Source organism: Phoca vitulina, unplaced genomic scaffold (assembly GCF_004348235.1).
Source record: "Phoca vitulina isolate PV1807 unplaced genomic scaffold, GSC_HSeal_1.0 scaffold5, whole genome shotgun sequence".
NCBI classification, from domain to species: domain Eukaryota; kingdom Metazoa; phylum Chordata; class Mammalia; order Carnivora; family Phocidae; genus Phoca; species Phoca vitulina.
This window is the reverse complement of record NW_022589708.1, coordinates 72,229,252-72,254,262: the sequence shown is the minus strand read 5'-3', so window position 1 is coordinate 72,254,262 and position 25,011 is coordinate 72,229,252. Positions and strand designations below refer to the sequence as shown.

At 41.9% G+C, this 25,011-nt stretch overlaps 1 protein-coding gene across 1 annotated transcript in view; it reads right to left on the bottom strand.

Moving 5' to 3' along the window:
- The window catches only part of FLT1 (fms related receptor tyrosine kinase 1), a 170,157-nt gene that overhangs the window by 77,349 nt on the left and 67,797 nt on the right, over positions 1–25,011 (bottom strand). The window contains exons 11-12 of the mRNA XM_032403280.1: positions 12,781–12,895; positions 4,736–4,844 (exon numbers count right to left, since the gene is read on the bottom strand). Of these exons, the coding sequence (XP_032259171.1) occupies positions 4,736–4,844; positions 12,781–12,895 (224 nt within the window). The remainder of the gene's footprint in view (positions 1–4,735; positions 4,845–12,780; positions 12,896–25,011) is intronic.

Genomic DNA, 25,011 nt, shown 5'->3' with positions numbered 1-25,011 from the left:
TAAAGAAACCTTTAAACCTTAAGGGGACAATAGTCCAAAATTAGATATCATATCAACTCTTTCCTAAATCTGACTTTGCTTGTTTTTCTGATTTTTCTGGGCTTTGGCTTTATTATAAAGTGTCACGTCTGAAGAAATGCCAAAGTATTCATTTGAAACCTGGGGGCAGGAGTAGCAGTGGCTGATGAAGCTGTCAGTGGTTGGAGAGAGAGGAGACCAGCAGAGGTTTTTCCTGCTTTTAAAATGAATATCTAAGAATGTGCCAGAAGATGCAGAAGCAGCTGACAGTCATTTTTAACACAACAATAAGGTGTCAGAAATAGCCCCTCTAATTCAGCATCTTTTTATATTTGGGACATTTTCCAAGCCTGCGGCGGAGTAAAACATCAACCATCAACTTTTACACAGATACCCAAAGTATTGTGTATGGACTGCAGTCAAATCATTTCTTCCAAGGCCATACATAGGCTTTCCATTTATTATGAGGTCCCGTCCTGGTGGTTAGAACCCAAGCGAGCCCAAGTAACACCACTGAGATCATGTAGAGTTTCTATTTACTTTAGTGATTTGAAACTTCCTGTGGAAATAGCTCACAGGTTTCCTGATGGAAGATTTTGTTTATCTTTGCCAAGCACCACCAGGAATCTCAAAATAAAGTGCATTTAGTGACACTGGGAAACCAGGGAGATAAGGCAGTGTGCTGTTCCTGTTTCACCCTTGGTAATTGCTAACACACCCATAGTCATGCGGAGTGCCCGCAAACAGCAAACACACACACACAGGAAAAGAAAAGAACCAACTAGGTTCTGAGGTCTGCTGCTCATATGGGGGACACTGTTAGTGAAGTTAGTTTGGTTCATGTTACCAGACAGCCTCTTAGAAATGATTGTCCATTTCTCAGGATAACTCCTTTGGCCTTCCCTTTTGAGCCACAGAAGATGATAAATAAAATGTCCTAACACTAGTTAATGAATCCAGAGGGATTTTTCCTTTTAATTCATGTGGATTTTTTTTTTTTTTTAGCCTGAGTACAAAAACAGACCCAAAGAATTGCCTTCTAACAAAGCAAAAGTAAGAAATCTTCCCACACTTAAGTATCTGTGGCAGATTTAGCACAATCCTCATCGGCACCTACTAACACTCATCCCCTATGACGCATAGCACATCCGCAGCATCTTATGAGGTATCGTGGAGAAGAAGCAATCTTTGGTCAGAAGAGAGACTCAATTTAGGGTTAGGTGCAAAGAGTAATCACTGACACAGGTGCATATTTGGGGGGGCGCATATTGACTTGGTTGGATCAAACGTGAACTAAGTTCATGAAACAAGCACAGAAATTAACACGCTGAGCGGTGTCTCATTTGTCAGGTGGTAATAAAGAAGGCTTTCGTTCTACTGAAGATCAGAAATAACATTCTCTAAGAGGTGAGTGGTTACTAGAAAGTTTTGCTTGTTTCAAGTAGATACCATGTACAAGTGAATGCCAAAGTTTAGAGTAGAAGCAGTGGAGAATTCTAAAGGCCACAGCTAACTTGTTTTCATCAGTTTGGAAGACAACCTGTGTGAGTTGTTATTATATTTTAAGGAAGGGGCAACATGCATGACAAATCCAGATCTTTTGATTTAGAGGAGTTAAACTTTGGATCTTTTAAAACAGTCCTGGCACGCAGTCAAGCATAAACACTGAGTAAACGTACATTCACTTTTCAGAAAATACACGTGTAAGGAGCAACATTCCTAAGAGTATCCAGTTTTATCTCCAGTGAGAATAAATCTCGTGACAAAGATTTAAGTAAGAAAAAGGTAGTAATTAGTTAAAAAAATAATTAATGTAAGCAAATTAATCTATGATTACCAAAAACTAGAACTTTTCAGGATTGGTAGGAAAGAATTCAGAGCAATTATATTCCATTTCAGGGTAAGATTAAAACTCCTGAATTTCTAGAGGAAAAGCATTGTGAGCCTCAAGTATGTACGTCTGAATTGAATTCTCATAGCTCCTTTCTATGGACAAGCCTTGAGATCTAGAAAAGCTTTCAACCATTCCATGGTTATACATTGTATAATGTGGTAGGAGGGAATCTGTCTGCATTGAACAGGTGATCAGCTTTGTCAGTAAGATAGCCACACACAGACACGCAGTAATGCCGAGCTCAGTGGGGTAGGCTAGATATTGGTGCTGCAGTTAAGGCTGGGTATCAGTTCATCTTTCTTGGGGACTCTGAATAATAAGGAAATGAGCACAACATCCCCCTCTACTCTTGGTACCTCCTTTTCCAGTACTGCCTTCAGACCCAGGCAAGAGGGGTCCCTGTTCTGGGCCTTTAGATGGCTCTACTCCGGCTGTCCCCCTCCTCACAATATAGAGTCTGGGGGGTCAAGAAAGCATGCCACCCCCACTTCCATATCTTGCTTGAGGTCCTTGGGATCCCAGAATTCCTTGTAAAGATGATCCCGAGTCTGCTTCCAGACTGTCAAAGTCCTCTTCCCTGGGTTTGTCCTCCTGAGGTCAGACTGCTCGTAGGTGTGCACACGTCTAGGTCTCAGGGAAGACTGTTAGTCAGGAGTGTGGGCAGCGCTTGGATATGTGGGCTGTGGAGACCATACATGTGGGTGCAGGAGTGGGACAGAGCCAGGAGTCGAAGGAGAAGGTGGGGGGCCATTCCTTCTGTACTTCCAGCCATTGCCACGTTCTGTGGTGGAGCTGTGAGGAGACCCAGAGTTCTAAATTTGCACCTCACCTCTCAGGTCATCATGGAGGTATATTTGTCCATGAGAAGCTGAAACATAACAGCTAAATGAAACATAACTGAAGTTCATTTAGAACTTGTGACGTGGTTAGATGTATAGTTTGTGGACCTCCATTGGCACTCTTGCATTGGGGCTCTGAAAATGTCAAGGCAAGCCTGTCCTCTTCTTTTCACCTGTTCAAATTTTATGCCCTCCTCCCCTAGGTCGACCTCGGCCCTTACTTCTCAGAGGCTTAAAGCTCCTCTGTATAGTATCCACTGGCCACGTGTGGCTACTGAGCACTTAAAATGTGCTTAGTGTGACTGAAGAACTGAATTTTATTCAATTAGCTTTATTTCAATTAATTTAAAATGTAAAAACGGATGCAGTGTAATACTTTGAAAACACTGCATGTTGAAATGGTATTTTGGATATACTGGGTTAAAAAAAATTAATTTTACTTTTTATTTTTTTAAAAAAACGTAGTTTTGCTAGAAAATTTTAAATTACATGTGTGGCTTGTATTTCTATTGGACAGCATCGGCTTAGCGTTGGTAAATTCATCTGCCACATTACTTCTGCATACGCCTTTTGATATTAGGGTACAGATAACACTTCTTTTTTATGTTAAAACTGTCTTCCTATAAAGACAGGGCTTCATTGATAATCTGTTCAAGTGCTCAGTGCAGAGCTGAACTATTCTAATTAATAGTGCTCATTAAGCTTGTGTAAACTTGTTGAATGTTCAGAACAGGAACTGCTCAATCTTTTATACTTTCAGTCATACATACAGTCACTATGGATTTGGATAGGAACTTGTTTGCAACCAAATATAAAGGACAGTCCAAACCTTCGTTCCTAATGAGTCCAAATCATCCGAGACTGGTTAGAGAACCAGTATGTGTGAAATTGCTATCTGAATCCTTCTCCAAATAAAGGACTTTTCCTACGTGGAATGGATGCAGAGACAATGTCCCTTCCACTCCTTGTAAGGAGTGGAAGAGGACAGGGGCTGACTTGGTCTCGGGTGGCTCTGGCGTGTCCCCTTGCACCTCTCCAAACCCCATTTCCTGACTTGCAAAGTTCGAGGGCTATCATGCTGAATAGCCTCTCAAGTCTCTTTCAGCTCTGACATTCCGTGAGAATCTACCTCAGGAGATCTCCCACGACATAGCTTCTCTGAGGATTGGCTAACTTGCCGGAAGGCTCCCTGTGATCTGACAACCCATATGTCTCATGGAATCAGACCTACCTATTTCTTTCTAGAGAACTCTAGGCAACTGCTGCAGCCTGCCCCATGCAGTGCAAAGTTTCCAGAAAGCTGGCAAACTGCCCGGGTTTCCTCAGAAAATTGGGGGAGTGCGGAGCCAGGCAATTGTTTTTATACTTTGAGCTACTTACTTCCTTCCCGTACCCGCGGAGGGACATAGGGAGTGCCATTTGTGTACCTTGGAAGTTTTAAGATTTGCAGAGACCATCATATTGAAGGCTAAAAAATGTGTAAATGCTACCCAAAAAACCACATTAATTACTGTCAACAAACTCAGTTTCAGGTTTCTACAGGAGAGTCTCATTCCTCAAAAGTAGAAGTTACTTAAGTTGTGAGACAATTAGCTTCTCGGCTTCAAAAACAAAAACCTATCATCATAGCTTTGGTGTCCTTGATTGTTACTGAACAACTTCTATGTACCAGACCCTGTGCCAGGTATTGAAAGGAGTTCAAAAATGAACATGACAAGATCCTAAATTCACGATCCAGCCTAGGAGGGAGATGTACACACATAGCTCTAAAAGGGAACTCAGAGAAAGAACTTGTTCAGAGATCCAGTGATGTTGCAGAATCCTATTCCTGAGAGCAAGGATGAAGGTGCTCAAAGTTTAACAATTCTACGGAAGTTTTTAAAAATAAAAATCCCTCAAGCCAAAAGTACACTAAGAACAAACAGAACTGAAAGGACAGCGAGGTCACCAGGCTATCTTTGTGAGTATAGGATATACGGCTTACCTGTGATATAAAAGCTTATGTTTCTTTCCACAGATCCTACTTTATTGGAAGCCATGCAACTGTAGATTCCAGAAATTCTAGAGTCAGCCACAACCAAGGTGCTAGCCGTCTGTAAAAGAAAAAAGGAAGCTTTAGCTAGAGCAAAGAGCTATTTGAACATCCCTAAGATTCTTCTAAAGGTTGAAGTGATTCAGCTACTCCATTCATTCGACAAGACTAGTACTGCGCGCACGGTGGTTACCAGAAGGCTCTCCCTTTGCGGAGCCCCAGCAAGAATGGAAAAATAACAGGAAAGCAGGTCCTCAGGAGACCGGGGGCTATGACATCCGACTCGTATGAGGGTTTCAGGCTTATTTATCTCGTGCTGCTGGCGTAACAATTACAGACCTGAAGCTGAGATGCGGGACTGCACGTCCTACTCTATGAGGTGGTCAGTTCCACGTCAATGAGAGGAACAGGTGAGGCTGAGACCTTCCCTTTTGTTTGGATGACCTGAGACTATGGATGCCATTTGGTAACAGGAGGTTTCTTTGCTGTTTGCTTCTGTAATGGGCGTGTTAAGTGAGCAAGGACAGAAGAGAAAGGTTGGCCAAACCATTTCTTTTATGTACTCAAAGAATGGAGCTCTGCAGCCCCCAAGGTGCAGAAGCTCTGGAAAGCTCTCTAAGGCTGTCCTGTGTGTTTATAAATGACCTAATTTCTCAGTCTGCCAACCCCCAATCTAGAATACGAAGACATAAACTGTGAATACAATATCGTTTCACGGGATTTTCGTGCTGCTATTTGACACATGAACCCTTGAAGAAACACTAGTGGTCACATTTGTGTGAGCTGGAAAGCGCTTTCTAAACTGTGATGTCTCACAGAGTAATGAAACACAAATTTGTACAGCATAAAGACTCTGCTGTCTTCTTTTAAAGATAAAAATTAGTAAAATGGAACCAGTTGTTGAGAGTTTTAAAATCTAACCCAGCCTTGCAAAATTGTAATGCATCCTTTCTATGGAACAAATGAAAAGGGAAGTTAAGTTTCTAGTATTTTTTTTTTAGTGTATCCAGTTACTTATAAATTGTTGCAGCTTATCTCTTAGAACACAAATGACTGGTCATTGGCTTTGAAATCAGAGAGGCTTGCTGATGCTTCCAGACAGAATGGAGTGTCCTAGCTGAAGTAGAATTAGGTCAAGTGACTTACAGGCTAATGTAATATATAGGTGGAAATGTGACAGTCGGCTTTCTAAGATGATGAACCCCGATTCTACAAAGGGTCCCAGCATTCTTCTGAGTTGCTAAGTAATGGGCTAATTAAGCACTTATGTTCTCATATCCCAGCCAATAAATTATTTTTCAGTAAAAATATACTCCTCGTTTTTTCAGCCAGCAAGCTTATTGCTCCAGATTCTCTGTAATTTTCACTATGGTATAGTGTATATTACATGATGTCTCCTCTTCTGTTTCTTGGATCTGTTTAATTACATCTCCTCATATATCCTCTGTGAATTATTGAAATTACTGGAAATGAAAGTGTCTGCAATATGTGGCAATTTTCATTCAACTTAGCAGACATTTATTGAGCGTTTATCAAGGCATGGTGCAGATGTTGTAGGGGAAACAGAGATGAATGTGACAAAACCCCTATTCTTAACCTTGAATAGTCCTTGGAGGATTACTTTAAGGTGACAGATAATTTCCCTGCTTGAAGATCAAATACGTATTATTCTCTCTTTTGCAGAGAAACACTCACATGGAGGCAAATGGCCAGTAGAGGAGATCATGAAAAGAGCTCACGTGTCTCTTTCCCTATGCGAATTAATAATCTTCAGAAGAGGTGGGAAATACAAGGAAATTCTAGCCAGGATATTTCTTTTAATTACTGCACCCACCATTTAAGAGCCATGGAAGAAAATGGCAGTAATTAGAAGTGAAGCTTGTAGGTAGCAGTGTGAAAGGAAGTGTTAGCTCGTGACCGCTGGGACAATTCAGACCATCAAGTCAGACACTGACTTCTTTATTTGGTCTCTGCAAACTTGGGCTCAGATGCTTGGAAGCAGTATGCAACAAGTTCAGACCCAGGGGACACCAATAAACCCCCCCCCCCCCCCCCCAGCTCAAGCACAGCTTTCCTTATGACGTCAGCTCTCAAATGTTTATCCTCGGGGGCCTCAGCAGAGTCTTATCTACATTCTTTGATTTGCTGCTCAGTAAATAAGTGAGAAACTCATTTCTGTTTGTCCTGAGGATGTTTGATATGAGGGACAGCTACTGCCTGAATCTGAAAGTTGCGTCTGTGTTTCTATTAAAATTATATTGATTTCACTGGACTCAAAGCAAGTAAGCACCAGAACTGGGCTCCGTGGCAAGGGGAAGGAAATTCAGATGTGGCACATTTGTCACAGTTAAGATTTGTGCAGGCAATCGGGGGATGATTCCAATAAACAGTCGGGAGAGCTCAGAACTTTTGTATAATCAGAGAATGAAATTGAGACACCTAGAACTGAAAGGAATCCAGGCCACAGGATGCACCATGGAGATACGAATATTTGAATCTCTTATTTTGCTTGAATGACCCCTTCCCAAACCAAGAGCTTACCTATAGGCAAGCCTGCTCCAGAACTCACCTCTCCCAAGTTGCTATTAAAATTGGACGAGAAAATGACATTGATGGGAGTTTACATTATTTCTTTGTTTCTGGGTGCCTTTATGTAGCCCTTGCTGTGTGCCAGATGGCACGTGAGGCGATATCTAGCCTGTCGCTGGGCAGGCTAACTATGCGACTGTAGGTAAAAGACTCATTATACTCTAAGCTGGGACTTTAATTTCCTCCTCCCTATAGCCCTGTGAGGTAGGTATATTACCCATGATCTCTACATGAAACTGCTTCTTGCCTTAAAACTCTTTAGATCGAATGGCACAGATCTATTGGTAGAGTTCCATCTAGTCTTTGAATTGAGTTCTTCCTTAAGAATACATCCTTAAATTGGCAGAGATGGGTCACATAAGCTAAAATGCTACTATGTACAGAAATACTAGTTTCTCTGTTATTATTTCACATAAGCTGCAAGCTATTTTTCAACTGATACATTGTTACAAGGTTTGAGAATATGACCGATGAATGAAAAAGCTATAATTAAGGAAGGAAATGTAAAAATAAGATGAAATGAATATCCTATGATCAACTTTATTAAAAATTATCTGATTTCTAGAGCACTTTTTCCAGAGAATATATTTTTTAACTTAGAAACTAAAACATGTTTTCATGACAAACAAAAGATATTTATTTGATAATTGAAGTATAAACATTATAGGGTCAGAAAAAGGAGCTCAACTGTGAGTTGTGGGTGAGTGTGGTTTTTCTGCACAAGAGACAACTTCTCTTAGGACAGCAAGTCTAAACGCAGAAGTCTTCTGAGTAAAAGGGACAAATCCATTCCCCAGTGCTCGTAACCAAATACTATTGTTTCAAAGGGGGAAAAGATGAAAATAGCCTAACAGTGGGAACACCAAATATTAACTTAATACTTTAAAAGAGGAAGTGCCAAGAATTTGAGTAGTTACATGTGTTTGAAATTATCATTTAGAAGGTGCACCAAAAGAAATTCTCAAGGATGTCTGCTTGTCTTCATTCTATAATTAGTTTTCATTTGCCATAATTGTTTTTTAGCTCTGAACATACACTTTGGGGGTGCCTTGACTTGCCCTGCCAGCACCTCAAGGATTTAGATATTAGAAATAGAGCCTTAAAGTCATTCTCTGGGTTCTTTTGTATGACCCAAGAATGCTGATGAAATCTGTCGTCAGGTACTGTAAGTTGGGAAGTTATTCATACCCCTTCCTTCCTTCCCTTTCCCTACACATTAGTAATTCCCTACCACAATGAGGTTGCAACCTCATGGGTGAGAATATTTTGATGGGATGATGTGTAATTCAGCCTAATTTCCAGAACTAGTTTTAAGAGGTCTAAATATGGACCCGTGATCTTAATCTCGGGATGTTTCTAATATCGTTTCCTTTCAAGTGTGTCAGGGAGACATAAAAGTAGATATATAAAGGTCATGGAAGAATCTAAAATTAACCTCAGGTGGCACATTTGAGCCAAGTGATGGGAAAAGAGAACGTGAGAATTCGAAAAACTTGAGGAGTGTGGGAAATGAGACACAAACTGTAATTCTGTCGTTAGTTTTAAGGTCACTGTCATGGATCAGTCTTGTATGGTAACCCTTCTCAAGGTAACCTCCAAATGGTTTCAATGGAAACACTGCTAAAACATTAAAATTGTCACAATTCTCCAGCCTCAGAGAATGAATGCTGTAATATGTATTTCCTGAGTGTTTTTTCTAACACCGGGTTCCCTCTACTTCCTACTCCGTAGCTACAAACCCAAGAGTCTGGCAACTCCATTAAAGAATACTAAAACTCCGCATTTGCTATTAGCAACTCCAATTGATGACTCATTTTTCACAGATCTAGGCCAAAACTTGCCAATGAGGAAACTAAATTTTATTGTTCTCTGCACCCTTCTGAGTTAAACAAACAAACAAACAAAAAACAAAGAAAAAAAAAGGAAATCCCTAGAATCTAACGGGGGCTCCAGTGGGACCTCTATTCCCCTAATCTGTGGGGGGTGTCACCGTGCGGGCTAACTATGTGACTGTAGTTAAAACGGTCATTAGAGTCTAAGCTGGGACTTTAATATACTTCCTAAAAATGGACAGAAAAGAGAAGCAGTTTTAATTGTAAAGGAAAGACCAGCACAAATAATTCTGAAATAGCAAAACTCCCATCTGTCATCATCATAAATTTTTTTCCTACATACACAGAGATAAACTAATAGATGCCCAAATTGTAAAAGTAGTAAATGCTTCTAAATTTAGGCCTTGAAATGAAGAATGAGAATCTATTACTGTTACAGCTTCTAAGAGGATATGCCACAGATACATGATATACATAGATAACAACTTTGTTAAAAGTATTAAAAGCTTTTCAATGCAGACAATTATTGAACAAACAGTCTTCATTGTATACGATCACAATCAACTTGGGAACTGCATTAGGGCATACATGACAATCATGTTTATAAGAACGGGCAAATGAGGGAGGACAAGTATTATTAGCTCCATCTTTTGGAGGAGTGGGGGGAATGATGCTATCTACTTTGTTGCCTTCAAATGCAAAAAATACAGCTGAATACACAGATAACACAAGCATAACCACACTCAAGCAGACAGCACCCATACTAACGAGCCACTCTGAGTCAAGATATGCATGTATAAATAGACATTTTGGCAAGGGGTTGATAGGTTTTTACTTTTTAAAGCATCACTACCCCTGTGCCTGGTAATAGCCGATTTTAAAGTGTATTTTTCCTGAATTCAACCAAAGAAAAGTCTGAGGTCCATGAGATGTGCCCAGTTCATAAGGTATCTGCTATTGCTGAGGTTCAGCGGAGGCCAGGGGAACAGCGAAGGAATGGTATGCAAGAGGGGACAGCAAAGGCCACCCACTCTAAAAAATATGGGTTCCCGGGGCGCCTGGGTGGCTCAGTCAGTTAAGCGTCTGCCTTCAGCTCAGGTCATGATCCCAGGGTCCTGGGATCGAGCCCCACATTGGGCTCCCTGCTCAGTGGGGAGCCTGCTTCTCCCTCTCCCACTCCCCCTGCTTGTGTTCCCTCTCTCGCTATGTCTTTCTCTGTCAAATAAATAAAATCTTTAAAAAAAAAAAAAAAAATATGGGTTCCCAAAGTTCAGGGTCCCTCAGCTGCTCTGCAAATCCACTGCCTGCACAGTTTCTACCCAGGCACTCGGGGGCAAGAGGACCAGTGCTAACATGAAGCCCACGAGATTTGCTGTGAGTAATAAAGTCCTTGTATCTGACCCGCGAGTAGCAGGTCTTCAACCACAAAACATAAAACTGGAACAGGCCTACCTGTTAGCCTGAAAATAGGGTACAATCTCAGAGCCTTTGCAGTTCTTGGCACTTTTAGAGAAGTTGAATCTTCCAAAATTGGTCAAAGGGTACAAAGTTTCAGTGATGCTAGATGAGTAAGTCCTAGAGATCCACTGTTCAGCGTAGTGCTTGTACTGAACAATGCTGCATTGTATACATTTGCTATGTGTTATCATTAATTCATTGATTCATTCACACGTTCCTACATTCAGTGGGAGGAAACTTTTGGAGGCGATGGATAAGTTTGTAGCTTTGACTGTATTGATGGTTTCGTGGGTGTATATTTATCTCCAAAGTCATTATTAAACTGTACACATTAAATTTGTACAGCTTTTTGTATGTCAATCACACCTCAATAAAAATTTTTTAATACCAAAAAGCGTACCAGCAAAGATGTGTGCTAGATCCTCATTAGGTCAGGGAACTGTTTTTTTTTGTTGTTGTTGTTAGAAGTCTTTTTTTTTTTTAATTGAGGTATAATTGATACATAACACTGTATTAGTTTCAAATGTAAGAAAGCATAAATGATTCAATATTTGTATATATTGCAACACGATCACCGTAAGTACACTTAACATCTGTCATCATACATAGTTAAGCAAATTTTTTGTCTTGTGATGAGAAGTACTAAGATCCATTCTCTTAGCAAACTTTCAAATATACAACTCAGTATTATTAACTATATTCACCATGTTGTACAATAATCCCCAGGACTTAGTTATCTTATAACTGCAACTTCATGCCTTTTGACCCCCTTCACTTATTCTTCACAACCCTTACCCCTGCCTCTGGCAACCACCATTCTGTGCTCTGTAATCTGTAAGCTTGGGGTTGGTTTCTTTTAGATTCCACATATAAATGAGATCATACAGTATTTGTCTTTTCTTTGCCTGACTTCTTACTCTTAGCTTAGTGCCCTCAAAGTCCATCCATGTCACAAATGGCAAGATTTCATTCTTTCTTGTGGCTGAGTCATATTCCATTATGTATATACATACCATACATTCTTCATTCATTCATTCATTCGATGGGCACTTAAGTTGCTTCCATATCTTGGTTATTATAAATAGTACTGCTATGAACAGGAGGGTGCAGATATTTTTGAATGTTTTTGTTTTTTTCTTTCTTTGTTTTCCACCCAAAAGTGGAATTGCTAGATTATAGGGTGGTTCTATTTTTAGTTTTTTGAGAAACCTCCAAAAACCTCCATGTTTTTCACAACAGCTGTATAAATTTACAACCCACCAATAGTGCACAAAGATTCCCTTTTCTCCACATCCTCACCCATACTCATTATTTCTTGGCTTTTTGATAATGGCCATTCTAACAGGTGTCAGGCGATAGCTCCTTGTGCTTCTGATTTGTATTTCTTAGGTCAGGGAATCCTGATATACTCTAATGTGTTTGCATACCCTGACTTAGGCTTTGCCTTTGTGAAGACAGAGGGAAAACAATCTATTTTGTGAGATGCCAATATTCCATTTTAGACCTAAGTCTTGTACTAGCTTTTGCTTATTGACTACCCACTTTATGTATGTCAGAGATACTCAGTCCTAGGTATGTGCTAGAATCTCCCAGGGAACTTTTATGAACCCCAGGCTCTACTCCAGAGATTCAAACGTAAGAATAATTGGTGGCGTATTCTGATATTCAGCCAGGGTTGAAAGCCGTTGGTATGTGGGAGGCCGCTCCCCCTCTTGCATTAGGACCCAGTACTCATGCCTTTGGAACTGGTGGGCCACTGCGGAACAGAGTTTAAGCAGTCTCAGGGTATCTCTCCATGAAGACATAGCTCTGATCTTGTCTTCTCTCTGAACTTTTGTTGTGAGCATTTGAATCACTTCTGGTTCTAGTAAACCCAGAACTGGAAGCCAAGTGTGTGTTTTTAAAATAAATATCCCAGGGGCACCTGGGTGGCTCAGTTGGCTAAGCATCTGACTTTAGCTCAGGTCATGATCTTGGGGTCCTGGGATCAAGTCTGCTTCTCTCTCTCCTTCTCTCTTTGCCCCTCCCCCTACTTGTGCTCTCGCTCACTCTCAAATAAATAAAATCTTGAAAATAAAGTAAAATAAATATGCCAGGGCTTATTTTTGCAGACAATACCTTATTCTTTCCTTCTATTATTGCCGTGCGCTGAGTGATGCTCTCAATCCTGTTTCCTATGTTGCTGTCGGGATCCAGGATTAGGGACTCTTCATTATTGGAGCAAAAGTCATACCTATTTTTTAAAAAAAGCAAGCCATCACTATATTGCTTTGTAGCATGGTCCAGCCCATGGTGACAGGTGAAATAAAAATCACTGGTTAAGTCCTGAGATAACAAAGATAACAAAACACATTTTCCTCTTTTCCTTAGATTTTTTCCCCCATATTCATCCCCACAACTTAAAAATAGAAAATATATTTTGCTTGCTCTGAAAGTAACCCACACCAGTATATCTCCATACACCCTTCCTGTTCTAAATATTAAATACTAAGTAAAAATGCAAAAATTAGGAAATTTAATATCTAGATTTTAATCAGTTCCTAGTGGAGGAAACATGCAAACACATGGGGGAAAAAAGAAGTTATGTTAATGAATGGAAACCTCAAGGAAATAATAGCATTTCACATCTATAAAAGGTTGGTTTTAATCAGAATATTCCATTATACAGTTAATTTTTTCCAGGGCTATTAAGTGTATATGGAAACACACAGCATGAAGCAGTTATTAAATTCTATTTCTTTCCAAGTTTTGGAGTATCATGAGAAGCTCTTTAACTGCTCAGACCTCAAAGTGTTTAATTATAAAATGATCTCTGTTTCTAAAAGTCCATGAGATCTCCTATTATATGCAACTAGCTAGTAGAGTACCATTTTAAAGAGAGAAGTTAGCATGTTCTCTCAAATACACGTTCTTATCAGCAAGCTTCTGTTTTCATATGGCTTATTACTCAGATTTTGGTGGAAATAGTTATTAATCTCAACACTCACAAAACTGCTCCCAGACTCCTGAATGTTCTGGTTTTTAGTGGAATCCTTTTTGCTTCCAAAGCTCCAATGACTATACTGAAGAAAGCCCAGCTTCCTTGTCCAACAGTCAAGGCCATTCATAGTCCATTCCCTACCTAGAATTTGTGGTGAGCAGAGAACCTACAGGGCTCTAATTTGTACTTGTCGTGGGCAGATTATGGGGATTTTCAAGCCAGGAGGAATTTCACAGCCCAATTTCCAAAGAGAATGAGTGGTTGATCTTAGGTAGCCAAGGCGGCCATCATTTACATAAGATGACAGGGAGAGAATAAAATAAGCTGAGGAAGAAGGTAGGATAGATGGGATTGTGAAGACCAGGAAAATGTCCTGTGATTATCCCTCTATGGTCCTTGAGCTAGAAGAGACTCCAGACTGTTAAACCACTGAGTCTTCCTGGGTGGTGTCCTCTCCTGCCCTGTCATGTCTGCCCCCAGAGCTTTCCCCATGTTCTAAGTGGCCCCACTGGACCAGCAGCTCCAGGGGACCACATCTACTATACACTCTGTCCTCACGTCACAGCAAGGGCCGAGCGTGTCACTGGCACGCTATGAACACCTGATAATATACACACAGGCATGGGGGACTGATACGCTGTTTCTAAAAGCAAGAGCTTTCATTTGTTTTCATTGTTCATTATTTTCAAACATCTTGGTAATCACAGCCCTAGTGTAATAAAGCCCCATATACCCATCACCCAGATTTAACAGTTATCCAGATTTTGCCACAGTTGTTTTGTCTATCCTTATTTCTTTCCATCTTTCTCTTTTGTGAAGTATTTTAAAGCAAATCTCAGGTGTCATGTCAGCCCTACATACTTCAGTGCATATTCCTAAAAGAATGCACATTTTCTAAGATAACAACAAGGCCATTATTACACCTAACTGTACCCACTCCATATACCAGATTTCCCCAAATGTTGGCAAAATGTCTCTCTTTTACAGTTAGATGATAAGATTTTAAATAAGAAAGAATAATAAGGACAGGCCATTCCTTAAGGAATTTATGCAATTTCTACTAGGTATTCTTTATAGTCATCGGGTAAAATAAGTGAATGTTTTAACTGTTACTGATTAGTAGAGGAAAATGAACCCAAGAGAAATTATATACTGTCTCCTTTACTTGAAACACTGTAATGCTATAGTTTTGAAATCCTGTCATTCTGCTATTTTTCGTTGTCTGTTCTCTGGACTGTTACAGCCATGCCCTGAACCGCCTTTTGACCTCAGGTCCCTCACACACGCTCAGGACACATATGAGTACAGCCAACGCACGTATGCCTTACATGTAGATGGGGTTTATTACACACGTGCACACCTGTATTGGATACGTGCGTGTGTACTTGGCATTGTGCCGTCAAACAGCTGATATTCTCTTGTATCTGGAAAAGAAGCTTTTAATTTCATTCTTTTCCCCCCAAAGAAGTGAAAAAGATAAACGGATGCCTCAGACAGAGATCTTAATTGCATACTCTTGATCTTCAGGAAAGGCAAAGAAATATGTTCGAGTACAGCGAGTCTAGGCATTTCCCAAGGGAAGTGCAGTCTGCTGCCCAAGTTCACGCGGGGCTGTCAACCTCTGACCCCCACCCCTGCCCCCAGAGGCGGCTGCTGGCGGCACAAGCCCTATGGAAACCATAGGCTAGACTCACGGCAAGGTCCTCCCAGTGCAAAGGACAGATTTTGTGGCCATTTTCTAATTTGGGGACTGGTTTTTGTTTTTTGTTTTTTTTCTTTTTCCCTCTTTGTAATTGGAACCATAAAAATAGAATGTCATTTAGGAGCCTGACTATATAACAGCACTTGAAAAGAGATTTAGGGGGAGGGGAATTTGCCTAAGCCTTAAGAATACATCAAGCTCTTAAGGAAGTAGATTGTGCCATGTTTGAAGATGCAAAGATAATCACTGTGCTGGGAACCGTCTTGAGGGGGGAGGAAGCCGAACAACAAGAGGAAAGCAGCGTTCACTCCTGATTTCGCACAGGAAGCCCACAGCACCTCCTGCCAAAGGGAGATAAGAAAGCTCCCAGGCACTATTCTGGACAAGGCCACTGTTATCAGCTTCAGCTCCACACGGTCCTCTCCAAGCTCCAAGCCTCTGTCCCTCGCCTAATGAGCTTTCGGACTCCTACCTCCATTTGCATACAGCACGACAAATACAATAGCACCGAGGTATTTATAACCATTGAGACGCAAAAAATTTCCGGGGTAAGGGTGTACTCCATGTCATCTCATCAATTGTGGAGTTGAAACAAATTAGTTTGGGACCAGAGATTGATAATAAATAAGTTAAAACAGCCAAGTGTATATCCAACACATGGAGCTGAGACCTTACGTGTGACATGTCAGTCTGTCTAACTCCAGGTAGGAGCCGTCTGTGGGGCTCTCCCACCTGGTCTAAGTAACCAGGCGGCGGCTCTCCACACGTAATGCGAAAACACCACCCTCCATTGAGGTAGGTGACATTACAGACCTGCAAGCTTTGGGTTGATTTTTCCTGTAGTCGTGATGGATTTGCCCTAGTCCCTTCACAGTCGTAAATATTTGTCTCCTCTGTGACCAAAGACAGATGAAGGCAGTCTGGGGCCACAGACAAAGGCAAAGCCAACACTGAGGTCAAACCTACAATCTCAACTGCCAGTCCTAACAGGCAAGCTAACCAGCCATGGGCTATAATAATTGTAATCTACACCATGCAATATTATACTCTATTATAATAAGGGTATTTTCTACATGCTAAGCACCGTGCTAAGTGATTCATATACTCTATCTCATTAATCCACACAACAACCTAAAAAGTAGTTTCTATCATCCCCCCCTTTAAGGGATGGGGAAATTGAAGATTAGAGAGGTTAAGTAAATTACCCAAGGTTAAACAGCTAATAAATGGCAGAGGCAGAATTTGTTATCAGTGCTAGCTCATTCCAGAATCTGTGCACTTAACCCTTACCCCACATGCAACATAACATCCACGTCGTATCCTCACATACCGAGAGATTATTATACTTCAGTGCTTCTTTGTATGTAGGAAGAAAAGGCTTCTCCAACATTCACTACCCTAATTCTATTACTGCACTGGGGATTTAATCTTTTTTTTTTTTTTAAGACCTTTCTGCAATAAAGCTTCCTTCCAAAATATGGCAAACAACTCTTATCACACACCAAAATGTATTAAGCGCTCAAAGTGTGCACACTGCAGAATTACAGTTTAAATTAGGGCTCCCTTTGTCATCCCAGTCCCTGAACCCAGTTCCCACTCACCTTCATAAATCCTTTGGATCGCCTTTACAGGAAATGCCAGGCAGAGTGCACCCAAAGGTACCCTTTGGTGTTCACCTGTGCTTTTTCTTAGTGCTGGCTTTGAACAATTCTGATTTTCAGACTTTGTTCATTCCTCCTGCCTTCCTGTCCCCTCCCCCTCCCTCAAATGCAGAGCTCACACTTTCTTTTCTTTAGAGGGTGGATGGTTGCATCTGGTGGAATCAGAAGGAAGCATCCAGCTGGGTGAGCTTTAGTCATTGATGGTTAGTATCTGTGTATTCTTTGAAGTGGCCTTCTCAGAACGGTTCAGCACTTCACTGAGCCTTTCTAGAAACTGACCATCTGTTTAGTGCCTGTTATGATACCCACGCCTCCTGGAGATACCCAGTAGGACTTCTCATTTCTTGATTGATTTCTAGCAAATTCTAGACGGTCTACTCCATAGCCTGAATCTCAAGATAAAGAGATTTTTTTTTTTTTTTTGGCTCGCCTTTCATCCCTTGATAAATAAATGATATTAAGCTGATCTTTCTTTCAACATTTCTGTTCTGCTAAATCCTGACTCTTGGTTGGCTGAAGGGAAACTGGCTGTTACTGAGCTGCTACTAATGTGTCAGGCCTGGGTTGGGGAGGCTATACACATTTAATTCTCACAGTCCAACCAGTTCTCACAGTCCCCCTTCGGTGAAGCAGGCATTATAATGCCCATTTCAAAAATCATTTTACAACGAAGGAAACCAAGACTCAGAAAAACCAAATGCTTTGCTCAGACTCACAGAGAAAGTAGCAGACCTAGGATCAGAACCCAGATATACTCCACTCTTTCCACCACGCCAGAACTCAGCCCATCACACAGGATGAATTCTGTTCCCTGGGAACCTCCCCAAACCTTTATCACCATCCTTCACAGGGTGAATCTGGCTCAGAGTCACAGGTTAGAGGAAAACTCTGTGGTCCTCTGAATCAAACTGGTACAAAGTCAGACACCAAGAGAAAGTGAAAAATTAGCTTTCAAGAGGAGAAGTAGCACCCAGTCCTTTGGTGGAGGGGGAAAGGGCAGAGGCATATTTTATAACTACATTTTTGACATAAATTCTGGTTTGTTTTGATCATCAAAATGTCTTGATGCTAAAATTATAGGAACTCTTAGGCTCCTACTGGCTGATGAAGTTTATCATTTAAAAAAATCTTGCAGCGAAATATCAAATCCAACTTTTATCACAATCCTTGTCTTTCCCTATAACTTACTTGTGTCTGCGCAATCCCTGCACATGTTCTGGGATGAAGCGGCCTTGTTTTATTGTGAATTCCTATACAGTTGTAGCAGGCAAGCAGACTTTAAAGAGGACCTCTGGGGTGGGGGTGGGGGTGCACCGTGGTGAGCCGAGCACCCAATACCCAGTGGCTGCCTATGTGAGCCTGAGCCATGCCCAGGAATGAATGTATATATCGATTTAGAATGAAAGCACATTTAGCTGGAAAAGAGGCTCTAGAAAGCCCTACAAAGTCTCAAGACAGAGAATAACCTCCCTCTCCCTCTTTTTCTTTTTTGGATGATGAAATCTGAGGACTTTTGGTGTGGACTCTGCTTATCTGTTTAATGGGATGTGACTGCACGTGCTAACTCTGATTAGAATCTGTTTGTACAGAATATTGAATCATTTCAAGTTACGAAACAAAGGGGTAGAGCAGTAATAAAGACCAAGTCGAGGCTGTAAAATGTCTTTAAAAAAACTAGAAAGGAAAAAAAAAAAAAGGACCAGCTGGCAGCCTGCCAGAGGGCACGGCCGGGGCTGGTCCCCCACTATGGCCCGCCGGCCTGGAGAAGGGCCTGAGGTAAACTTTCCTCTGCTATGTGGCTGTTGTGTCAAAACGTTAGGGATAGTGGGTCTGAGCCTTCAGATTAATATAATCTGCAAACACTCTCCAGTCCCCTCCTCTCACGTTCTCTCAAAACAAATAAAACAATATAGGGGAGGGGACACTGGCAGAAAAAGGTGTGGAGGTGGAAGGAGTGTTTAGACAGAATGGTTCCTGCTCCTTCTGCTCCAGGAAAAGGGCCTGGGCCTTCGGGGTGGTCACAGGGTCACACCAAGGGGATTCTGGACAAGTGACTCTCTTGCGCACGGACAGACCTTGTGACGCCTTGGAGCCCATACTGAAAACTACTTCTTGTCTGAATGGAGAGGGGGGAGTGGAGAAGCCTTTTCGGGGATTGAAGGCTCTGGGTCAGCTCCCTGGACAATGGTGGAGGTGATCCAGCACCCGGGCCACCTCTGTTTCGATAAGAGCTTTTCCGTGAGCCTCTTGGCCTGCGCTGCTTCCTGTCCTCCAGGGTCTCGCGGTCCATTCACACTCAGAACAAGGCCTCCTCTCTCCCTGCTTGCTCCCACCAAGAGCTCCAAGCTACCCCTGACTCTGCCCCTCTCTCTTGCACAGAATCTGAGCCAAGGGCCAAGGCATCCTTGCAACCCTATTACCGGGGTGACTAAGGGTGGATACTTACTTGGCCACACCTAGATGTGGGTCTTCACAAGAACACCTATTTTGTTCATTCATTTTTTCTTCTAAGTGAAAGATAGGTCAGCTGAGGAAGGGTGGTTTGACATATAAGAATTCTTCAGGAAAATCTCAAGAGGAGCTACAAATAATATCCTTAAACCCATTCAAGGAGTCTTAAGGTGTTACCTCTAAATATTTCAAGCTATGGTTACATTTTGTTCTCATGGAAAGGAAGAGAGCACATGACTTAACTATATAGCTGTCAAGGCTGAAATGTCCAGAGAGCCTTCAGGGCTAGGAGGTGGTCAATCACAATTTAGCATTAGAAACACAGAACCTAGACCTAGTCTGACCTGAGTTCAAATCATAGTTTTACAACTTCCTAGTTCTGAAAGCCTGGACAGCAAAATCCCAACTGTGAGAATCATAGTCACAGAAAATCATAGTCTTTTCAATCCTTTGAATAGTTCTGAAATAGAACTTTTTTTAAAGATTTATTTATTTGGGAGAGGGAGAACGCACGCAAGCAGGGGGAGGGGCAGAGGGAGAGGAAATCTCAAGCTGACTCTGTGCTAAGTGCGGAGCGCACTGCCAGGCTCAGTCTCACAACCCTGAGATCATGACCTGAGCCAAAATCAAGAGTTGGACGCTTAACCCACTGAGCTGCCCAAGCGCCCTGGATCATTTCACTTTTGATAAATTCTGCTTTGGTGTTAGGCCGATGATCAACACTAAGGGATGTGATGATTTCCAGTCCTGTGACAGTCACTGTAGTGGAAATGTGACTGAGGAGTTTGTGTACACCACATCCCAAGGATTATGACAGGAGAAAGCATTTTTCTCGGATTTCAGTTCCCTGAAAGGCTGTACATCTTTTGGTTTGTTTTTATCTGATGGGCCCCTTCATCTTGCAAACATCTATTTCATTTCTCTTTCTCTCTCTCGACAACTAGAAAGTAAAAGCATATGAGCCATATCTCTGTACTAGCCTTACCGCATTTTCTCCTTTCATTCAGAGTTGCTAAATTATTTATTGTACTCTTTGTGAACCGCCTCAAATTCTTTGGGAAATGAATGTGTTCTTAACACTGCCAACTCGAAAGAAGTAACCCCGTGTTACCACGTCTTACTAGTTTTATTACAGGAGTTAAAAGACCAACAGAAGAGAAATAATTGACAGAAGAGTCTTTTGCTGTCAATGATGGTAAACATCAGGGTGATACTAAACGAGTTAATTTATGTAATGTACCTAGCACAGTGCCCAACACACACTAGATGGATTGATAATGTAAGTTGTCCTTTTATTATCTCGCTAGATAGAGAGCTACTTAAGAGCAGGGACTATGTCTTGTTCACCATTATAACCTCCGGGCCTAGCCCAGCCACCGGGCAAACAGCACAGGAGCACACCCACCTCTTGCTCAGTTAACCATCTGATGAGAAGAGTGAATCCTGACAATGGCCTGACTAGATGTGGATTCAACCCCGTGTCAGGTGTCAACCCACCATCCATCATTTACCTCCAACGTGCTGAAAAAGGGGGCACTGCTGACCCTCAAATGACCTCCCACATCTCCCTTCAACGAAGCACCATGTCACCACCATCAGCGCCTGTCTAGTCACGGTGAGGAGTACTAATGGAGACAGAGGGTCTGACTGGGACCTGGACGGACTCCTCACAGCATTATCCATATCTGACCAACTGACAGTCATGGACAATTTCAACTTAGGCAATGATGCTCACATGTGGAGAAGCATCTTCCGGTCTAACGGAAAATAGAAAACCAACCAGCAATGGTCTTCTCTTTTCCTCAAGGGTAGGCAAAAATATTGGATCATAATCATTAGCACATTTTATTCAAATAAAAAAATATATATTCATACATATTCCATTTAAGAAGTAAAATCATGTCCTCTGAGAGAAGTAGAAGATTTAGTTCCTTCTGTTACTAAGGAACATAGACATTTATTGAAGAGACAAGTCAAATACATGCTCATGTATCAAAATATCAGAAAAATGTCAGAATATAATTGAGTGCAAGCAAGTAAGATGTCAAGAGTCCATATGCTACCATCACTGGACAAGACTTGGGTCAATGAACATTTGAATGCAAGTAGATTGAGGATATTATAGCTCCTCTAATTTCCTAAAAAAATCTGAAAACTCTATGCTTTCTGGTCCCATCTTAATTTCTTTGGAGTAAATCACCGTAGTCAGAAGACCTGTCTAAAGATGCAAGCACTGGGGCAGCTGGGTGGCTCAGTTGGTTAAGTGTCCAACTCTTGGTTTCAGCTCAGGTCATGATCTCGGGGTCTGGAGATCGAGCCCCAAGATGGGCTCCATGCTCAGTGCGGAGTCTGCTTGGGACTCTCTCTCCCTCGCCCTCTGCCCCTCCCCCCTTCTCTCTTTCTCTCCCTCTCAAACAAATAAATAAATCTTTGGGAAAAAAAATAAAGATGCAAGCATGTTTCTGGGAGAACATTAACCTAACAGCATGGATCATTTTGTCAGAATATTGTCAGCTTTCACAGATACCAGTGTGTGCATGTCGCCACCTCAGAGGGAAGCTGCTTTGCAGTGGGCAGCCCTAGAGTGGTCTAAAAATACTGGACAGGTTCCAGCAAACAAACTTAGCGCTTGCAGTGCACCAGCCATGGAGCTAAATACTTCATATATATTAGCTCATCTAATCCCCTGAACAACCTACAGTGTCAGTGCTATTATCTATCTCTACTGTGTAGGTCAGGAAACTCGGACGCACACGGTAGTTTATTTTACCCAGAAGCTGGTAGACCGTAGTAGGTGGTGGAGACAGGATTCAGGCTCCAGAGCCCATGACCTTAAACCCTAGACTAGATTTTTCTGTATTCTAACACCTTTTAAAATTGCTTCTTGATGGTCATTAACATATTTCTCAAAACATATTTGCTTTCTGGATATGAGCCTTTGCCCCCAAATTACTCAACTTAAGGTCGAAGTAGTTGTTACAGAGACAATCCTAGTAGTGAAAATGAAGTGCTTGGTAGATGATGCTCAAGAGGCCAAACTCTGACACGTCACAACCAGGGCTGGTTTCCTAACAAGGAACTTAAACTTTCTGTAATGGTAATAATCCCAGGATCTGCCTCATAGAAGTTCTGCAATAATTAAATGAGACAATATATATAAAGCACACATTAAGCACTTAATGTCCTATAGATAAGTGCTCAATAATTTTCAGCTATAAAAGAAAGAAAAATAGAAATCCTAGGCCACAGGGTCTTCTTCCAGACATGATCTTCTGTTTGGCTCTAAGTAGTCTCTAAATACCAATTCTTGTTATCCTCACCTTACATAGCCAAAGGCTTTTTCACACGAGAATATTTCTCAGTAAGGTAGCATAGTTTTCAATGATGAAGACAAGGCATATGGAACATTAAATGCCTCAGGAAATGGGATAACATGCCCTTAGATAATTCTTTTATTTTATCTACTTATTTATTTTTAAAGATTGTATTTATCTATTTGAGAGAGAGAGAGAAAGAGCTCGCGCACATGAGCAGGGGGTAAGGGCAGTAGGAGAGGGAGAAGTAGACTCCCTGCTGAGCATGGAGCCCGACTTGGGGCTCCATCCCAGGATCCTGGGATCATGACCCAAGCCGAAGGCAGATGCTTAACCAACTGAGCCACCCAAGTACCCCCCAACTCCAGATCATTTTTTTAAAAACTCAAGTGAAAATCCAAGTTCTTTGATTCTGAGGCTTTGATCTTCAGACGTGCAGGACAGAGTTTCAGGGACACAAGGCACATGACACATGCCAAAGATGGGCTACAGGAGTAAGACTGCCAACAGTGAGGCTGTGGAAGTCTATCAGTCTGCACGGGCGAGGGACAGGGTGGGCCTATGGGCAGTAGATGGCAGAAGAGCCAGGCATCAGCCAGGAAGGCTGGCTGAAGTACAATGAATGACTGGCTCAACAATTTAGCCCTCATTTGAAAATTCCACATCGGGTCCATACCCACCTTTCCAATTTTTGGTTTTAATTTTTCTCAGCCCAAATCTGAGGCATCAGCCAAGTTACTCTTCACGCATGTCCTTTTCAACTCTTCAACCCATCCCTGTCCCCATGTTACTCTGCCACATCTATGTTCCTTTCCATTTGCCGTTCTAGTACCTACCCATCATCTTTAGGACTCAGATCTTATTTCCCCCACAGAGTTTCCTCTAAAATGCAGGAGTCCCCACCTACCATCCACTGAAACCATGATGGTTCATTTATTCATCCAGATTACAGGCACCTCCCACGGAGACTCAAGGCAATGTTGTGGTGGAAATAAGAATGAAGGGGAATAATAAACAGGTAATCAGAGACTTGGGTCTAGTCCCGGGCTTGCCATTAACTAGCTGCTAGGTGAGGGATTAATTATTTATCTTTGAGCCAGTTTCTCCTCTGTAAAACAAGCTCTTCTTAATCTCGAAGATTCCCTAATTCTAAGTGAATGAAGCATTCAAAGTGACTAAATCAAGGCCTGCGGTGGCGTCCATGTCCTTGTTGCATTTACTCATCAACTATAAACTCAAACTTTCTCCTTCATTTTCTTTTGTCCCCCCCCCCCCACTCTTCATCTCCTTTGTTCTCCTGTGCCTCCTGCAAAAATCCACAGCTTTGTGAGCCCCCTGAGGGCTGAGTGCTTGCTGAATCCTGATCCAGAAAAATAATCCTGAACAACAAAGGAGGGCACAGGACTTCCTGCGAGAGATCAAATACCCCTGCAAGGTGAGAAAGTCACAGAGAGGGACAGTGCCACCACAGTAAAAGTGCCAAATTGACTGTATGACTTGCTACCCTCCTCAGGTTGGTCTTATTTAGACCTGCTCATCCCATTGGGGTTGATACCTCCTCAAAGGGTCTATTCCCACCTGCAGGTCTGGGGCCCAAACCAGTGCAGCTCATCCTCAGTTCCCAAAGTAATTGTGACATCTGAGTTGAATTCTCCCAGCTGCTCTTTCTCCTCTCCCCTCCCATCCTTGGTGCAACTAATTTAACAGGTGGACTCCACAGGATCACTGGTGACACGAGTAAACCCAGTGGGTTAGGCCGGTGACTCCCCAAACCTGTCCCCCTCAAGGATTTCTGCGCCTTCCTCTGGGAACCCATGGGGGTGCACTTAGAGGAGTCCTGTGGGACACCAATGAAAAGTAACCTTCTGAAATGCCAACCTACTTAGCCTCTCTTATTCCATGATCTGAAGACACCTGAGAAATAACTTTCTGAGCTTCAGTTTCCTAATGGGGAAATTATGTCCCTTCAGGAATATTGTACAGATTAGGGATAGTGTATGGAAAGGGGTGAACACAGCTTTGGCACTAGAAAGGGCTCACTGATTGAAAATTCCACATCTGTTATCATTAAGTAGAAGTGGCATTCAAGGTGACAAGACACCCCCCGAAGCTTCGAGAGAAATTATGAAGAAACAAGTTCTAGTGACTTGAAGTGCATTATAAGGCACCATCTGGCCATAGTCTAAATCCATTACATCCTTTCTCTCTTCTCAATGCACCAGGCTCTACTTTCTCACCCAA